Source organism: Rutilus rutilus, assembly GCF_951802725.1.
Source record: "Rutilus rutilus genome assembly, chromosome: 16".
NCBI lineage: Eukaryota > Metazoa > Chordata > Actinopteri > Cypriniformes > Leuciscidae > Rutilus > Rutilus rutilus.
In genome coordinates this window covers 18,899,303-18,919,958 of record NC_140224.1, presented here as the reverse complement: position 1 = coordinate 18,919,958, position 20,656 = coordinate 18,899,303, and the positions used below count along the sequence as shown (strand labels likewise).

The window sequence follows — 20,656 nt, the reverse complement described above, 5'->3', positions numbered from 1 at the left end:
ATAAATACACTCACCTAAAGGATTATTAGGAACACCATACTAATACTGTGTTTGACCCCCTTTCGCCTTCAGAACTGCCTTAATTCTACGTGGCATTGATTCAACAAGGTGCTGAAAGCATTCTTTAGAAATGTTGGCCCATATTGATTGGATAGCATCTTGCAGTTGATGGAGATTTGTGGGATGCACATCCAGGGCACGAAGCTCCCGTTCCACCACATCCCAAAGATGCTCTATTGGGTTGAGATCTGGTGACTGTGGGGGCCATTTTAGTACAGTGAACTCATTGTCATGTTCAAGAAACCAATTTGAAATGATTCAAGCTTTGTGACATGGTGCATTATCCTGCTGGAAGTAGCCATCAGAGGATGGGTACATGGTGGTCATAAAGGGATGGACATGGTCAGAAACAATGCTCAGGTAGGCCGTGGCATTTAAACGATGCCCAATTGGCACTAAGGGGCCTAAAGTGTGCCAAGAAAACATCCCCCACACCATTACACCACCACCACCAGCCTGCACAGTGGTAACAAGGCATGATGGATCCATGTTCTCATTCTGTTTACGCCAAATTCTGACTCTACCATCTGAATGTCTCAACAGAAATCGAGACTCATCAGACCAGGCAACATTTTTCCAGTCTTCAACTGTCCAATTTTGGTGAGCTCGTGCAAATTGTAGCCTCTTTTTCCTATTTGTAGTGGAGATGAGTGGTACCCGGTGGGGTCTTCTGCTGTTGTAGCCCATCCGCCTCAAGGTTGTGCGTGTTGTGGCTTCACAAATGCTTTGCTGCATACCTCGGTTGTAACGAGTGGTTATTTCAGTCAAACTTGCTCTTCTATCAGCTTGAATCAGTCGGCCCATTCTCCTCTGACCTCTAGCATCAACAAGGCATTTTCGCCCACAGGACTGCCGCATACTGGATGTTTTTCCCTTTTCACACCATTCTTTGTAAACCCTAGAAATGGTTGTGCGTGAAAATCCCAGTAACTGAGCAGATTGTGAAATACTCAGACCCGAATGGCACGTCTGGCACCAACAACCATGCCACGCTCAAAATTGCTTAAATCACCTTTCTTTCCCATTCTGACATTCAGTTTGGAGTTCAGGAGATTGTCTTGACCAGGACCACACCCCTAAATGCATTGAAGCAACTGCCATGTGATTGGTTGATTAGATAATTGCATTAATGAGAAATTGAACAGGTGTTCCTAATAATCCTTTAGGTGAGTGTATATCTAGTAGTAAAGCTAATGCAAGGGCTGATACTTCCTTGTCATCATGGAGAGCGCAGTTCATGGTTGCATAGCAACGACAGACGCCACGGGAGAGCAAGCGCTTGTGGAAAGGAGACAGCGGCGCGCTCGCACTTTCCACTTGTTTTTACACATCTAGAGCGACGTTGTTGATTATTTGAGCATGTGACTGCGCGTTTCTCCTTGTTTTCTATTGTTATGCGCAGCATATTTCCCGCGCGCACAAACAATGAATTGTTCGGTTAGCGAAGAAGAGCATGATCATGATGATGTATTTTGTATAAAGTTTTGTTTTGTTTTGTTATTAACTGTTTTGAGAACTGGAAATGCACAAATTCATGCATACAAATCTGTAGATATTAATAAATGAAGATGATTAAATTAGACCGATGCATCAAAAGTTATTCCCCCCCCCCCATAATCTTTAGATCCCCCCGTGACCCATGTAAGCGGGGAATTCCCTCCCAGTTTAAAAAACGAAATTCAGGCCCTGCATTTATTAAGACAAACCTAGTAAAAACGAATGCAGTCTATACACTGACTTGGCAGCTCTGTGAAATGTAATACAACAGTGCCACCTACTGTCTAAATGCATTAACATTAAAAGTGTGAGGTGAAACTCTTTTGCATAGACATAGGTAAATGGGTTTGTCAATTAGCCTGAAATAAAAAAATAAAATAAAAAATTCAAATCTTGTGCATGTGAGTCCCGAGTTCATGTACAAAGTTTGGTTTCGATACGTGACAGAGTTCCTGAGATATGGACGACTTCCTGTTTGGCGACTACGCCGCCGATTTCGTTTGGCTGTGACGGGCAAACGCTTCCGAATATCAAAAATCCTTCTAGTAACTTTTGTGAGGCTTGGTCCAAGGATCATGTACGTCCAGTTTCGTGAATTTCGGACCAAATTTGTGACCTGTGAAAATTTAGTTTCGCTTTCTGTTCAATCCAATATGGCGGATGAACGACATGGACTTGTGATGTCATCTTCACGAGCAACTTACACCGGTACTGACCGGACGTTTTAAAGTTGGAACAGTGTCTCTGTCTCAAAGGGCCTAGGCGCAGGAGCTGGCCAAAATTTATCTCCCGGGAATAATAATAATAATAATTAGAAAACTTAAGAAGAACAATAAGTGTGCTGCTTTCAGCAAGCACTTAATAAATGTTTCATCAACCAATTGCATGTATTTAATAAATAAAAAGCAAATAGACCGTGACATGGAGGCGCCGGCGTGCCGCGTTCACTTGCATTGCATTGTGAACTAGAGCGCATCTCATCGTAAATGAATGAAACTCAGCGTAGGCCTATGCCTCATACATTAGCATTAAATATCTTTGCTGCATCCTTTCTAGAACAGACAAGGGCTTTCTTACGGCTCACATCAGCAAAGCACTGCATCGTCCATAGACCGCAAAACAATCAGCGGATGGCGGACGGGTGAGGCTTTGAAATTTTGTCAAAAAACGTTGGTGCGGATGATGAGTTTTGTCATTTGACTCACGTCATAACCATCACACCAATTCTGAAACCGGCACACCCCTAATATATATACATATTTATATATATATATATATATATATATATATATATATATATATATATATACATACATATATACATACACACACACACACACATATATACACACACATATATATATATATATATATATATATATATATATATATATATATATATATATACTGTATATATATATATTTATTGTTTGCGCAATGATCTGTTTAGAACCCCCCCCCCAAAAAAAAAAAAAGAATATGGGTGAACGGATGGATAAGCACATGCGGGCAGCAGGGATTGTCTGTCAGAGAGAGCTGGAAGTGAGTAAAACATTATAATGAAAAAGCAGCTGCCTGTTGTGGTTTGGCAACGATGGTTACAAATACAAAAGGCTTTTGTAATGTCATAACAAGCTGATCATTGGCTGTTGCTCGTCGCGACATGTGACACCACAGGCTATCGAGTCGGCCGACAGCTCCAGACATTTGGCATGCTAGATATTTTTCTGGCGTCGGCGATGTGTCAGCGAGCGTTTTTGATGCGTCGTTAAGTATTTCACACTTAAAGATTGGCCAGCGCGGATCACCCGCAGATTTGCACGCGATTACAGCCCGACCGGTCGGTGAGCTCGTTAACTTGCAAATCGGGCTTAAATCAGGCTTAAAATCCTGTAGTGTGAACTAGCCTTTATTGTCACCTGCACTTCATGTCACATGTTTAGCATAGCCTTCTCTGTCGGCAATATAGGATTTATATGTGATAAATGCAAGGAGACAGTTAGGCTGACGGAGAAGATTTCAGAACTAGAGACACGCATCCAAACTTTAATTGAGGATAGTAAGAGTGCTAGAGCTTTAGATACTATTTTGGATGCGCGTAGCATAGTGAACTCTTTACATTAGGGGTGTTCGGTTCCGTTTTTTTTGGAGTCGACTCCGACTCCCGACTCCTAATTTTGGAGTCGGTGGAATCGACTCCTCGACTCCATTTACTTTGAATTAAAATAGGGTCAGGATTCAGAAGGTGCGTCTCAATATGCTTCCTCGTTTCCTCACTTCTCGCTCGTATGTCCTACGACCCTGAAACCGATCGAGCTCCGCTCTCATGTAGGACATCTAAATTCTTTAATTCCACCGGGAGGAGGGCGAGGAACGAGGAGGCTTCCTGAGGAGTCAAGAGCGAGGATACAAATGTTTCCTATACTAAAATGTTTAATCAACTAAACCTTATAAATCCCCCTCCTTTTCACATCGCAGCTTCTTCAAATCATATTTATGTGCAATATGTTAGTATTAATCATTAAACTTGTAAAAGCAGACTTGTTTTAGACAGTGTATTTATCTATTTATTTTGTATATTATTTTATATAATTTTAATGTAGTGAAGCTATGAACTTTAACTTAAGCATGTTTAACTTTATTTTTTAACTTTTTTTGTTTAACATTGAAAAATATTAGTTATATTATTACCAATAATAACTGTTGTTTAATAATAGTTTTTAATGCACTTGTCATTTAATAATAGAAAATGAACTCATATAGAGTGAGTACATGCCATTTCACTAATGTTAATGTTCCATCCTCGCATCCTAAGGGGATGGAGGTAAGAGGAAAGGAAACAAGGATGCATATATAAGAATTGACAAGCACACAAAGCATTACATAGTTTTTGTTATACACTTAATTTACTCCCTTCAGTTTTCAGAAGTACAACACTAAACACTATACTCTTATTTACACAGCACTTGTCTTTTAATGTCTTATTTAGGGATAACCTACATGATTACATACATTACCTGGAAATTATAGATATCAAAGCTCTTCTGTAGAAAACGTCTAATTTTGTATACAAATAAGTAAAGGTCATTATTAAAATGTTTAATATTGAAAAATTAATCAACACAGACAAGAAACAAAAATCACCTCTAAGAATGCCTATATGAAATAAAAAGTATATTTAATGACTGATTGCAACACATTACCAGTTTTATTGCCGTTTTTGCATTTCATAAACACAGCGTTGCTTTAGTTTTGTCTTCGGTCTGGTTGAAATATTTCCACACGGTTGAGGTCGGGGTTGCCATTATAAGTTAACGTTACTGGATTCAAAAACAGTCATCACTCAACAGTATCACTCAATCAACCACCACTTACCAATTATGGGCATGTCCCACTCTCACCCTGAGGACTGGTACATGATTGGTTCGTAAAACCTACTGCAGTGTTTTGTGCCAATCACAACCAATTGACTGTATTGAACCACATCATGATTGATTGAGCCGCAAAACAGACCCAAAAGAAAAAAACTATCTATACATTATTGTTCTTTGTTTTCCTGGCATTACTTATTTTTTCCTCTCATTTCTTTATCTTTTTGTTTTAATTTCCGTATCTTTACATTCATTATAATCTTTTCGTTATAATGAACTGTTGCTGTGTTGAACTTGAAAAAAACACTCGACACTGGGAGTCGATTCCTGACCTGGAGTCGATTCCGACACTAGGGCTAGTGAGAGTCGAGGAATCGACTCTTTTGGAGTCGACTCCCCATCTCTACTTTACATGATTCGGTTCTGGCTGAATTAGTGCCTGTGCAGCCAGGCAAATGGGTGACAGTGAGGGATCGCTCTAGTCGCGGATCAAAAAAACACTCTTCCGTTCCGATTACCATAACAAATCGATTTGCCCCACTCAGTGAAACACCCACTGAGAATTCTGTTGATTGTGCCCTAGTAATTGGTGATTCGATCACACAAAACATGAAAATAGAGACACCAGCCACCATAGTCACATGTTTGCCAGGAGCCAGAGTGCCTGACATCAAAGCAAATTTAAAAGTGCTGGCTAATGCTAATCGTAAATTCTCTAAGATCATTATTCACGTCGGCACTAATGATGTTCGACTCCGCCAGTCGGAGATCACCAAAATTAATATTAAAGAGGTGTGTGAACTCGCAAGTACGATGTCAGGCACTGTAATTTGCTCTGGCCCCCTTCCTGTTCGCAGGAGTGATGAGATAGTTAGTAGATTGTCCTCACTCAATGGTCCTCACTCAAAGTTTTTGGGGCAAACCTGATCTGTTGAAAAGAGATGGTATTCATCCGTCCTGGGACGGTGCTGCTCTTCTCTCTAGTAATTTGGCTCATAGTCTTAGAGATAAAAAATGACAAATTGGGCACCAGGTCAGGAAGCAGACAGACCGGCTTAACCGACCGTCTGCTAGCGGCCTCACGTCACCAAGGTCAGATAAATCCCATCACATAGAGCCTCTTTCACCTAGATATCATCATAGAGACTGTGTCTGTTCCCCGAATTTGGAAATCCAAAAAACGTCCAAACCCATCTAAGGTTAAAAATGTAATTGATGTTCAACAAATAAAAAAAACAGATATAATACAGATGAGCAAATGCTAAAGCTTGGGTTGCTGAATATTCGATCCCTTACTCCAAAACCACTCATTGTTAATGATATGATTTCAGATAATAAACTAGATGTGCTGTGTTTGACAGAAACCTGGCTAAAACCAAACAATTACATTACTTTAAATGAGACCACCCCGCAAGATTACTGTTATAAACATAAACCTCGTCTGGAAGGCAAAGGGGGAGGTGTTGCTGTAATTTATAGTAATATTTTCAAAACCACTAAGAAATCAAGTTTTAAATAATACTTCTTTTGAAGTGTTGGTGCTTAATGTAAAAATATATAGTGTAAACGATAAATCACGTTTGAGATTTGTGCTGGCAACTGTATACAGGCCACCAGGGCACCATAAAGATTTTATCAAAGAATTTGCTGACTTTCTATCAGAGTTAGTATTGGCTGCAGATAAAGTACTAATTGTTGGTGATTTTAATATACATATAGATAATGAAAAAGATGCATTGGGATTGGCATTTAAAGACATTTTAAACTCTATTGGAGTTAGACAACACGTGTCAGGACCTACTCATTGTCGTAATCATACTCTAGATCTAATATTATCACATGGAATAGATGTTGATGCCGTTGAAATTCTGCAGCAGAGCGATGACATCTCAGATCATTATCTAGTCTCATGTAAATTACATTTAGCCAAGGCTGCAAAGCCGACTCTGTGTAATAAATATGTTAGACCTATCACTTCTGCTACTAAAGATTGCTTTATCAATAATCTTCCTTATCAGTTTCATCATCCCAGCATCCCGGATAGCTTAGAAGAACTAGAGGTATTTCGGATTTCATGGAAAGAGAGCTCGATTGCATACAGAGAGGCCTTAAAAGCTGCTAGATCTGCTTATTTTTCAACCCTATTAGAAGAAAATAAACATAATCCTAGGTATTTATTTGAAACAGTGGCAAAACTAACGAAAAAGAAAGCTTCAAACCCAGAAGTTTCCAAGCAGCACAGCAGTAATGACTGTATGAACTTCTTCACTTATAAGATTGATAATATCAGGGACAAAATTATAACTATGCAACTGTCTACTACAGTATCGCATCAGGCAGTGCATTTTAGTCTCCCTGAGGAAAATTTTTATTCATTTATTGCTATAGGAGAGGAAGAATTTTGCAAATTCTTTAATTCATCTAAATCGACAACATGTATGTTAGACCCTATACCGACGAAGCTACTGAAATAGATGCTCCCAGAGGTCATAGATCCTCTTCTTAATATCATTAATTCATCTTTGTCTCTAGGATACGTACCAAAAACCTTTAAGCTGGCTATGATTAAACCGCTTGTTAAAAAACCGCAACTTGATCCTACAGAATTAGTCAATTACAGGCCGATCTCGAATCTGCCTTTTCTGTCAAAGATATTAGAAAAAGCAGTATCCTCACAACTGTGTTCCTTTTTAGAAAGAAATGATATCTGCGAGGATTTTCAGTCCGGATTTAGACCGTACCATAGTACCGAGACAGCTCTCGGTAGAGTCACAAATTATTTGCTCTTATCATCCGATCGTGGTTGTATCTCGCTATTAGTGAACATTACTCAATCTTAGTGCTGCATTTGACACCATTGACCACAACATTCTTTTAAATAGACTAGAAAACTATATTGGAATTAGTGGAATTGCACTAGCATGGTTTAAATCATACTTATCTGACCGTTATCAGTTTGTAGCAGTAAATGAAGAGATGTCTTATCGATCACAAGTTCAGTATGGCGTACCACAAGGCTCAGTATTAGGACCGTTGCTGTTCACTCTGTACATGCTACCCTTAGGAGATATCATTAGGAAACATGGAATTAGCTTTCACTGTTATGCTGACGATACTCAGCTGTATATTTCTTCAAAACCTAACGAAACTTACAAATTCACAAAACTATCGGAATGCATAGCTGATATAAAAAATTGGATGACTATTAATTTCCTACTTCTAAATTCTGAAAAAACAGAGATTCTAATTATTGGACAAAAAACGTTCACACGTAATAATCTAGAATACTGTCTAACACTTGATGGCTGCTCTGTTAAGTCTGCGTCGTCGGTTAGGAACCTGGGTGTGCTCAATCTTTCATTTGAAAGTCATGTGTCTAGTATCTGTAAAACCGCATTTTTCCATCTTAAAATATATATCTAAATTACGCCATATGCTCTCATTGACAAATGCGGAACAATTAGTTCATGCGTTCATGACCTCAAGGCTAGATTATTGTAATGCTCTACTGGGTGGTTGCCCTGCACGCTTAATAAACAAACTACAGCTAGTTCAAAACGCAGCAGCTCGAGTTCTTACCAGAACCAGGAAGTATGACCATATTAGCCCAGTTTTGTCAACACTGCATTGGCTGCCTATTAAACATCTGCCTACATTTTAAAATATTGCTGATTACTTACAAAGCACTAAATGGTTTAGCTCCACAGTACTTAAGCGAGCTCTTAACGCATTATAGTCCTTCACGTCTATTGCGATCTCAAAATTCCGGCCAGTTAATAATACCTAGAATATCAAAATCGACTGCTGGCAGTAGATCCTTCTCCTATTTAGCACCAAAACTTTGGAACAGTCTTCCTACCATTGTCCGGGAAGCAGACACACTCTGTCAGTTAAAGACACATCTCTTTGACCTAGCATACACATAACACATTATATACTTCTATAATTCAATGTTAGGCTGCATAGATTAGGTCAGCCGGAACCGGGAACACTTCCCATAAATCCTGATGTACTCGTTACATCATAAGAAGAATGGCATCTACGCTAATTTTAGTGTCTTTGTTTATCCCGAGGTTTTCCCGCAGCCTGCCGGATCCAGATCTGACGAAGGACCTTCGCCTAGACCCGATGACAAAGCAGTGCTGAAGTGCCAACTAGTCTCTCCCTGTGGAGGATCCCTTTACCACTCTATAGATAAAGCGTTGTCGGGGAAATTCGTTTCGCGTACCTACCCCTGTCACATTCTTCACCGTCTGTCTCTGCACTACAGTTCCCAGAATCCTCCTTCATCATCACCTGCACCTGCTGTTCATCATTATCATCATCTCCCTCACCTGTGTTCCAGTTATTATCATCATCTGCATCACCTGTCTTGTGTTCATCTGTCTGTGTATTTAAGTTCCCCTTCTCACCCATGTCTTGGCCGGTTATTGTTTGTGTTAGCACTCTGTTTGTGCATGCACACTGTTCTGTATATTCTTCAGTTTAAATAAATATTGAGTATTTAGTATCTTTGCCTACCTTCATCTTCTTCATCAACCCTGAGACGTTACAGAATAACCGACCAAGAAAGGAGTCAGCATGGGAATCATTCTCACCCCGGTTTACCCAGCTCACTCACTACTCACCACTTTTCAAGACGGACTTCCAATAGAGAATTACATCGCCGATTTCCTGGAACTCTCTGCTGGGGTAAGCTGGTCAGATGATGTCTGTAAATCTGTCTTTTGGTTGGGCTTAGATGATCATCTGTACCAGCAAGCCCCAGCAGCAGCTTTTCCAGGAACCTTCGCCAGTTACCTCGATCATGTGTTGTGGTTGAGTGGGTCAGCCCTCACCGTTGGTGAGGCTGAAGATGACATCACCACTCAACCACACACACCAGCCATCTTCACCACGCCACCCATCATCCGGAATTCAGTCACCAGCACTACCGAGCCTGCACTTCATGCCAGTCCAGCCGAGCCTGCACTTCACGCCAGTCCAGCCGAGCCCGTTTGTGTTTGTGCATGCACACTGTTCTGTATATTCTTCAGTTTAAATAAATATTGAATATTTAGTATCTTTGCCTACCTTCATCTTCTTCATCAACCCTGAGACGTTACAACCCCGAAGTGACAAAATAAAATAAAATTCTGTATCAAAATTTATAAGAAAAGACTAGTGCTTTGTTTAGGCTTGGTTTGTAGGGAATTACAAACCTGCGCACATATATTCAAACGCACATAACCATAGAACCAATTCTTAATGCGCATGTGAACGCCATCAGCGTTTCTCACAGGTTCGCATTTAAAGTCTGTGTAGAGAGAATGGTGTCGTCTTAGCGGCCCCTAATTTGATAACAAATGATCGTCGCGACGGAAGCGAATCAATCAAAACTAACTTTAGCTGGAAAATAACTTTATTAAAGAACCGCTATAAAGCCAAAACAATCTCTGTTATATTAAATTATACGTTTATCTCTGTAAAGCTGCTTTGAAACAATCTACATTGTTAAAAGCGCTATATAAATGAATGAAGATGACTTGACTTGACTAATTAAAATTATGCGCTGTTATTGACACAGTTCCCGCATGTGCACCGCAATAAATTCACATCAGTTTGTTGATGGAAATACTCTTGTTAATGCTGAGGAATTATCTTATAAATGTACCTCAAAATGAGTAGCGTTTCACTAAGAAACGTCCTGCTCAAGTCGTCCTTGCAATGGAAGTTAAGGTTGAATAACTAGTTCTTCCAATGTTTCATCTTCGGACTCTCGAGTCTCGTGCTCGGATTGATATGGTAAAATCGATATCATCATTACTGTCTTTAGTTTACAATCGCTGAGTTGTAGGAAGCCTCAGGACGGAGCTAAAGTTATTATGGTAATGGTCGTTTTTGTTTCCAACAGGCGCTGTATGCGGTAGACCAGTCACAACAGATTGTGCCATTTGGCCAATCAGAGCAGAATAGCTCACGGAAAGGAGGGATTTAGAGAGAGTGATTCATCCATCGATTCATTAGAGAATCATTGAACATTGTGGTGATGTGCAATGTATATTATGAGAAAATTAAACTGTTTTTTGACCTTTGATGCTGTTGTAGGAAACCTCCAAAACAAAATTAGGAGACTTTAAAATAGCATAATTGGCAAAATAGCAACATATCACAAGATCTGAGGATCAGAAATACAGAGAAAAGCAAATAAACTGACAATAGTAAAAATAAGAGAACGCTACATTTACCTCAGGTTGAACATCTACCAGACACACTTTATTTCTCGCCAGGACAGTCCGAATTGACTCCAGACTCGTCCCATATTGGTTATTCTTATATTCACCATGTTCAATAAACCTGGACACAATATGCATTTGTCATCAATTAAAACGCCAGTAAAATAAAATTTTATAACACTTATCAAAGGGATAGTTCACCGAAAAATGACAATTCTCTCATTGTTTACTCACGCTCGCCGTTCCAAACCTGTATGACTTTCTTTCTCAGAACACACAAGAAACGGTGAACTTTTTTGGGTGAACTATGCCCTTAACAAAATGTCACACAGATGTGTTACAATACTGACCAAAACTGCATCCAACATATTAAAACTATTTCATATAACATACTTATTAGATTGTATGTCAGCCTCAAAGGCCTGCTTGGAGATGAAGTGGTATTCTACGCCCTCCTTCTCATGGCTCTTTCTGGGTCTTGTTGTGTCTGTTAGAAAATGATTATACAAAGTATACAATCATTTCAGTTAATGTCACATATTTGAATTTGCAATATATGACATGTAGTTATTGAGATTAGAAGCTCTTCAACTTCAGGCCATCAAACTGAAGCAAGAACAAGTTCTACTTTGATTCAGCTTCTAATGTATCAGCCACAGTCTCTAATATAGAACTAATCGAAAGAGTAAACTCACGTGGTACAGCGACACCGTACCGATGAGGATTCTCAGCAATCACCTTCTGCTTCAGCTCATTGATCCGAGCACCAAGAGATCCTAGAGAGAGAGAGAGAGAGAGAGAGAGAGAGAGAGAGAGAGTCATAGTCTAGGACAGACATCCCCCCTCATGCCATCCATGACATTAATATGGAGATCAGAAGAGGATGTGCCACCTTACCCAATGTCCACCTGGCCCTCCACCCAACCATTTGCATTTGGGACCTCTATGATGGACTCCATCTCCACAAAGAGAAGGTGAAGATCTTTGCGAAGACCCTCAAAGACACGGCCCTAGGACGCAGTCCTTCTACCCTCTCCTCAATTACACGCTTCAGTGATCATCCCAGACCTCCTCCTCCCCACCACCCCAGGAAAATCCCCCCTGCTGCCAGGAGGCACAACAGCTCAGCCTGGACCTCCCCCTCCCCACCCGCCCACCACCTAACCATGGTGAAACACAACCAGAGAAGGCTACTTTCCCCCTCCTTAAAGGAGAACTCTGGTAAATTTTAACATTGAGCTCATTTTTTTGTACATTTGGAGTGCTGTCAGTACAGAGAACAACGACAAAAATCGGTGTTGCCTACACCGTGTTATCCTCGTTTTAAAATTTGCACCCTGTTGACTTCAATGGGGCAAGTTTTAAACCTGCTTTTAGCCTCTTAACATCCTTGATGTGTCATTACAAGTGCACAGGTCATGTGAGTGATTCCTTCGGAGTGAACGCAGGTGAATCTGACTGCAGTAGATGTGAAAGAAATATATAAAAAATATATAAAAAATGATGTTTATTCAGCCAGCGCACATACCTGTATTTACATCCTGTTTTCGGTCGAAGTCCACAGTAATCGATTGTCGAGTTCACGCGCATAGGTTTAGTACCTATGATCACGCGCGTGAACTCGACAATCGACTACTGTGGACTTCGACCGAGTCAACGGAGTTATTCTTCAGTTGTAGCCCCGCCCCCTGCCACAGCCCCCCCTTAAAATATAAAATCTATAAAATTTAAAAACATACGTAAGGGCAGAACATCGGGGGGGGATCTTGGTGTGGTACAAAGGAGATCTAGGCCTATGCAGTCAGATCTCAACAGTAAAACAGGGTGAATCCCATGTTTGGTTGAGGATAGATCAAACCCTTGGCATTACTGATAGAGATCTCTATCTGTGTGCAATATATATATACCCCTAGTTGATTCTCCTTATTTTGAAGAAGATATTTTTGATACTCTCCATTCAGAAATCGCCTATTTCCAGGCCCAGGGAAATGTTCTTCTAACTAGCGATCTGAATGCACAAACAGGAATTGAACCTGATGTCATCGACCCACAGAGCCACAACCATGTATTTGATCAGGCCCCCTTGTTTACCACACCAACCATCACCCATCGGAACAACCTCGACTGTGAAATTAATCAAAGTGGCAGGGAGATAGTGCATCTCTGTCGGGCTTTAGGCCTGTACATAGTTAATGGTAGGTTCAGAGGGGACTCTTTAGGGAGATTCACCTACTCCTCAGCTCATGGATCTAGTGTAGTAGACTATGCAATCACTGACATGGACCCCTCAACTATCAGTGCATTCACTGTCAGACAGCAATCCCCACTTTCAGACCACAACCGAATAAATCTGTTCTTTAAACTCCCAGATCAATTAAATCCCAAAACAAAATAACCCAGTAAGCTGTATGAGTTAAATCCTGGCTACAGATGGGCCCCAGACAGTGGAGACAAACTCATCATGGCCCTGAAATCACCTGATCTGATGAATGACATATTCATATATGACCAAACTCAATATGTCCCTACCAAAAACGGTGTAAACAAGGCGATTGATGACATCAACACGATATTCCATAAGGCAGCTATCAGAGCTGACCTCATAAAACAGAAACATAAGCCTATTAGAAGACAAAATGTTGAGAAATGGTTTGATAAAGAATGCAAGACCATCAGAAAGGACCTTAGAAATATAGCAAATGAAAAACACCGCCAACCAAACAACCCGGCCTTACGCATTAGATACAATGACATTTTAAATAAATACAAATGTACAATTAGGAACAAAAAACAAAATTATACCCACATGAAACTTGAAGATATTGAAAACGCCATTAATCAAAATCAATTCTGGAATATGTGGAACAAGTTCAACACAAAACTACAACAGACATTACCCATCCAAAATGGTGATATCTGGAAAGCACATTTTGAAAACCTCTACAAAGACATACCAATTAAACAAATTAGACCAGAACAAAATATTATAAAAGAAAAACTCCAAACATTAGAACAAACAATTAAAGACAACCAAAACCCTCTTGATTCTCCAATTACTTGGGAAGAATTGATCACACAGACAAAATCTCTCCAACCGAGGAAAGCTTGTGGTCCAGACAGCATTAAAAACGAGATGCTCAAATGCAGCACCCCAGAGATGCAGGCTGCAGTGTTGAAGCTGTTCAATATTGTTCTACAGTCAGGATGTTTTCCTGACATCTGGTGCAAAGGGCTCATTTCCCCCATTCATAAGAGTGGGGACAAATCAGACCCTAATAACTACCGTGGCATCTCTGTCAGCAGCTGTCTAGGCAAATTATTCTGTAGCATTCTAAATAAAAGAATGCTAGATTTCATTGAGGAACACTCCATCTTAAGTAAAAGTCAGATTGGTTTCCTCCCAAAACACCGCACCACTGATCATATATATACCCTTCACACCTTAATTAATAAACATGTACACCAAACTAAAAATGGTAAAATATTCTCTTGTTTCATTGATTTCAGAAAAGCTTTTGATTCTATTTGGCATGAAGGTTTCTTTTACAGACTTCTACAGTGTGGTATATAGGGGGCAAAATGTATGATCTAGTTAAATCTATGTATTTAGAAAATATGTGTGCTGTTAAAATTGGCAACAAACAAACTGATTTCTTCACCCAGAGAAGAGGTGTTCGGCAGGGTTGCAATTTAAGTCCAACATTATTTAATATGTACATCAATGAGCTTGCTGTTGAGTTAGATCAATGTGCTGCTCCTGGCCTCTCCCTTCTAGATAGAGAGGTGAAGTCCCTGTTTTATGCTGACGATCTCGTTCTACTGTCTCCTACTAAACAAGGATTACAGCAACAGCTGGACATAGTCGAAAAATACTGTCAGAACTGGGCTCTGGCTGTAAATATGAAGAAAACTAATATCATGATCTTCCAAAAATGCCCAAGATGTCAGGAGAACAAACATCAATTCACCATTAATAATGATGTCATTGAACACAGCATGAGCTATACCTACCTTGGTATAACCATATCAGCATCAGGGAGTTTCAACATGGCAGTGAATGCACTAAAAGAAAAAGCTCGAAGAGCTATACATGCAATAAAGAGAAAATTGTATAACTTCCAAATTCCAATTAAAATCTGGCTTAAAATATTTGACATTGTCATCCAGCCCATTGCGCTGTACGGTAGTGAAATATGGGGTCCACTCAGTCATCAGAGCTATACCCGTTGGGACAAACACCCAACAGAATCTCTTCATGCAGAATTTTGCAGATACATTTTACACGTACACAGAAACACACCAACAAATGCATGCAGAGCAGAATTAGGCAGATACCCACTGATAATTAACATCCAAAAGAGAACACTCAACTTTTTTAACCACCTGAAATCCAGCCCCCAAGACATACTTCACTCCAAAGCCCTCCGAACCCAAGAGCTGAGCCCAGAAAAGAGTCCCCTATGTCAGTTGGTACTGAGGCAAACTGACCCACGTCAGAGACAGTCTGAGCAGCCTCAGAACAACACTGCCTTCCAAACACCAATCAGAGTCAAGCAAATCATAGCACAATGCAAAGAAACCTATCTGGAACATTGGAAAGAAGAAACTAAAAGCCAAAGTAGACTAGAATGTTATTTGACCCTAAAAAGAGATTATAAATTAGCAGAATATCTCTCTACTGTCAGAGATAGAAAGCAGAGACAGATCCTAACCAGGTACAGGCTCAGTGATCACAAATTGGCAATTGAAACAGGAAGACAAAAAATCATGGCAACCAAAAGAAAACAGAACGTGTGATCACTGTTTGACAGGTGAGGTTGAGACAGAGATGCACTTTCTCCTACAATGTGAAGCGTTCAAAGACACAAGGAACCTTTACTTTAACAAATTTAACTATATAATCCCAAATTTCAAAGACCTGAATGAAATTTCTAAATTAAACTTTCTCCTGGGAGAAGGAGACAGAACTTATCTTGCTGCCCAATATGTACAAACATGCCACAACCTGAGGGGCAGTGAGTGACCGACACACACACACACACACACACAAATATATCCAAACATTGTGTTAAGTTTCATAACTTATATATAGTAAAGTTTTTTTAATTTTTTATTGTTCATATAACTGTTTTATTATATTTGTATATATTACGTATATATTTTATTTGTATATTTTGTATATGCTTTGGCAACATTGTTTCAAAAACTTTCATGCCAATAAAGCCCCTTTGAATTTGAATTTGAATTTGAGAGAGAGAGAGAGAGAGAGAGAGAGAGAGAGAGAGAGAGAGAGAGAGAGAGAGAGAGAGAGAGAGAGAGAGAGAGAGAGAGAGAGAGAGAAACCCCCAAAGGAAATTACATTCTGAAGACAAGCAAAGATTTGGTCATTTAGATTGCTCTGAAATCCCTCGAATCTTACCTATCAGCACCACAAGTCTTGGTTTATCTTGAGGTCTCATCTGATGTAGGGTCACCTCATCATATATGAGGAACTCATTCTCTGCAGACTCCGCTGAATGAGACTCTTTGGTAGAACCCTGATGATCCTTGCGGCTTAGCCTGAAGCTTCTCCTTAGACCAGCTGTGAGAGCAGAGAGATTTTCCAATAGATCAAAATAGGAAAAGAACATCTAAAAACGAAGATCAGAAATAGACATGACAGAATTGATGCATTAAAGATCAGACAAAAAGACAAGGGTGGAAAGAGGTGCATCCTCCAGACTAAAAAATATCATGTCTCTCACACTGCAGCTGATTTTATGTCACAGCTTTATCTCAGGGTCAAATAGCAGCACGCTGTTCATCTGCTTTGTACAATTTAATATGCCCTGAATAAGTTAAAGCAGCAATGCATCCATTTACCTTACAAGTATGAAAGAAACGTGGTACCTGAGTAAAACTCCCAGGAAAAGGCCTGGCCACAGGACGGAGCCACTGCCTTACACTTTGGAGAAACTACAACTAATGTTAGACCATCACACATCCAGTATAATTCTATAAAGACTATCATGAGCTATCAGCCATGCCAAAGCCTGCGTGAGCCATTAGCCCAAAGCAATAGTTCCCTGGCTATAGCAGTGCACCTGTGCTTTATACTTAAATTAATTGTTCATCCAAAAATAAATGTTTCAAATTGTTTTGTTTTTTCCTATGGAAGGCCATTTCCATCACAAAAGAAAAAAAATACATGCTTTGGTAAATCATAACTATGAGATAAGTTGAAATTATTCTCAAAATGTTTTTGTCATTGTATTTATACAATGCATTTTTTTTGTCTTTTTATCTCATAACTTCAACTGCCATAATTATGACTTTTTTTCTTATGTGGCGGAAATGGAACAATAAAACAGAAATGCTGAAGAACGTACTGGCTGCTTTTTTCCATAAAAAGAAAAAAGTGGATAGGGACTGCGGCAATCAAAATCCAAAATGACAAAAAAAGCACCATTGTGTGCAAAATATGGTGCCTTTAGACGCAATGTGTCAGGTTTTATGTCAAAGTGACATGACAAATCATTGAAATTTTAATATGTGAAAGTAAGCATATTGAGACATGACATCTACAGCAAAGGGGTAGACTATAATAATTGCTGTATATTTATATTATATATATGTGTGTGAATCATGACTTAAATGTGTTCCTCACAGATACGTACCATATGACTTCAGAATCCTTGGGGGAAAAAACAGCAAGCATATTCTTCCACATTACTTCCACAGAAGTAAGAAAGGCATTCAGGCTCAACTGAACAACATGAAGATGACAGAATTTAAATTTTTGGGTAAACTGTCCCTTTAAGTAGTAAGCACCACAAAGAGTAAGCACAGAAAAATCTTCCTCTTAGCAAAAAGCACACACTAAAAACCATTGAGACTAAAACTCAGAGGGAGTTGTCCAAAGCTAGCAGCGGAGCAGCGGATTGTCAAGATGTGACCAATGGCTGGGGTCTTAGGATGTGCCAAGCGCTTGATTGCTGTGGTGAAGTGCACCGAAGAGCTCACAATGAACCCAGATGATATTTAAAGTGATTAACACCACACAACACCACACAACAAAGCATCATCCAGAGCCAAAGCCATATGGAGTGTATTTCAGTGTGTAGGGTACATCTCTCACCTACGTGCTGTCCACTGACACTGCTCTCACTGTCACAGTCCTCTGGAGGGTGGGTGGGTCAGGAGAACACAACAGATGAAAGGGTACAGGAAGGAGAGGACAATCAGTGGGGTGACGGGATATATACATTTTACAAGGACATTTTGTAGGTCAGAAACTCAAAGGTCAGAGTTATTGGAGAGGCAAAGAGAACCACAACAGCAAAATGAAGCAGCAAGCACTGAGCGCAGTGATTTCAGTACCTGTACTGGGTATTCAGATGTTGAGTCTTGTAGTTATTTTCATGGACTAGCCATGATTATAAGTTAGTAACTAATACCCGTCATACCATTTTACAGACTTAAGAATGAATTTGAGAAGAATTTATAAATATTTGGATTTCATTAGGTTACACTTTATTTTAAGGTGTCACGGTTGCAGTGTAATTAATTACACACAAAAAAGTAATACTTTAGAGTAATTTGAACTAATTAACAACTTGTACTTACTACAGGCTTAGGTTTATGGTTAGTTGCTTTTTTAAAATTTACTCTAACTACTATACTAAGTAGGCTACAAGTGTGTAACAAGGGCACTGTAAAATAAAGTGTTACCTTTTAACATTTCATATTTAATGACATTTTGTCAAAATCACCTACCTTTTTCACAAGATTGTTCACCTCGGGTAAGCAGAATGAGGAAACAAACACAATTGCTGTAACATGAACAAGTATGAAAAGCAAATGAATATGGAATATTGCAACTAGTATTGTCAATTCTGATAGGCCTGGTCAAAAGTATAAATTCTAACCCTTCATTTAACCTATGCCGATATATATTCTTAAAATCTTACAAACGTTTTCAGTGAATTGTACAGCACTTCTTGCAGATGGGGTGAGATGTGAATTGAGTACTGAATGTGATGAGATACTTGTGACTCTTATGAGTCTTATGATTTTTTGTGTGAATCAAAAACATAGAGCTCAACCAGCATAGTCCCATTCCAGAAACGAATGAACTATGCACTGTTTTTTAAATGTACTGTTAAAAGGACTGGCCTGTATAAATTACAGCATTAGCAGATAAAAAATATGTATGCAAAATGAACATTATAAAGCTTAAATGGATAAAATCAAAAATGGAATCGAATTGAGAGTTTGTGAACCTGAATCGATACAAACATTTTAAACATTTGAAAGCGTCTGAACATAAAAAAAAAAAATTCTTGCAAATAACACTATTTCCTGGGTAATTTAACAGGAAGGGATTAAAAAACTAAAGAATTAATCTGAATATACCAGCATTCTTCTCCATTTGGCTTTGACAGGTACGCTTTCACATTTTCTCTGAGGGTTTAGTCAGCACACCTCAAAAAAGATGCAAGTCTTCCACCTGGCTTCTGAATATCTGCCTCATTTTCAGAAATTTTGTTTTAAAGTTTACAAGCAATTCACATCTAGTTAATTAGTAGGTACCCTATTTCTCTAAGCTACCCAGTAGTAGTTTCTGAGAACTTACATGGTGTTGCTCTGGGTGATTTAGGGCTCTGGTGTGTTCCCATTTTCATCCTATACAACAGTCGTCTGCACATTTAGGAAAGAGACAATATATAATTACAATAAAAAAGTTTCTCTTAGAAGAATCATAGCGGCAGAATGTGAGAGTGTGTGTCCTCAAAAATACTTACTCAAAATAAATCAACTGTGGTTTTAATTCATTTCTCTGAAGAATTTAATTAAAAAATAATATATATATATATATACCAACTGTTGATATATAGACCAACTGTTGACATGATTTTTGTTGTGTACCTCTCCTGGAACTGTCTTGAAGGAACAAGGCCGGCACGCAGGTTGCTGTCTCCCACTCTTTTGGCCTGCCACCACGTTGGGTCGTCCTGGCTCACCACCTGCAGGATGTCCCCACATGTGAAAGGCAGTCCTGCCTCCTGGCAGGGTGTGGCCTTGTCTTCATATGGCGTGTAATCAAACAGGGCTCTTAAATAAACCTTAAAGAGTCATAACATAACACTGCATACATTACCTGCAGCAGCTGCTATTTATTCTGTCCAATGACTTTCAAATAAAGTGATTACATTTACCTTACTCTCACTGAATCTGTCCTCCTCCTTAATGGCAGGGATAATCTTCAGAGTGATCGAGCCCTGAGACTGAGACTGCAGCCCGACAAACAATAATCAAGGACAATAAATCACGCAAGTGCCTTTTCAGATAAGGAATCTTAAGGGAATGACTCAGCTTTTGTAAAACAACAGAGGAATAGTGAACACACCAGAATCTGGCTGATCTCCTCAGGACGTTTGTGTATAATGAGATTTCCATTGACCTCTCTCAACTCATCTCCAACATGCACCAGACCTGAAGGAGAATTCAGTCAACATGTCATCATGGTGCATT

At 39.4% G+C, this 20,656-nt stretch overlaps 1 protein-coding gene across 6 annotated transcripts in view; it reads right to left on the bottom strand.

Moving 5' to 3' along the window:
- mpp3b (MAGUK p55 scaffold protein 3b) overlaps nt 1-20,656 on the bottom strand; it is an 80,931-nt gene that overhangs the window by 14,691 nt on the left and 45,584 nt on the right. For 2 of the 6 annotated variants that reach the window (XM_084435015.1, XM_084435016.1), the window contains exons 8-18: nt 20,532-20,617; nt 20,341-20,415; nt 20,051-20,247; nt 19,758-19,822; nt 18,899-18,919; nt 18,261-18,302; nt 17,033-17,104; nt 16,563-16,724; nt 11,839-11,919; nt 11,537-11,630; nt 11,156-11,264 (exon numbers count right to left, since the gene is read on the bottom strand). In XM_084435015.1, the coding sequence (XP_084291141.1) occupies nt 11,156-11,264; nt 11,537-11,630; nt 11,839-11,919; nt 16,563-16,724; nt 17,033-17,104; nt 18,261-18,302; nt 18,899-18,919; nt 19,758-19,822; nt 20,051-20,247; nt 20,341-20,415; nt 20,532-20,617 (1,004 nt within the window). The remainder of the gene's footprint in view (nt 1-11,155; nt 11,265-11,536; nt 11,631-11,838; nt 11,920-16,562; nt 16,725-17,032; nt 17,105-18,260; nt 18,303-18,898; nt 18,920-19,757; nt 19,823-20,050; nt 20,248-20,340; nt 20,416-20,531; nt 20,618-20,656) is intronic. The other 4 variants (XM_084435019.1, XM_084435020.1, XM_084435017.1 and 1 more) reach the window with 3 other exon arrangements.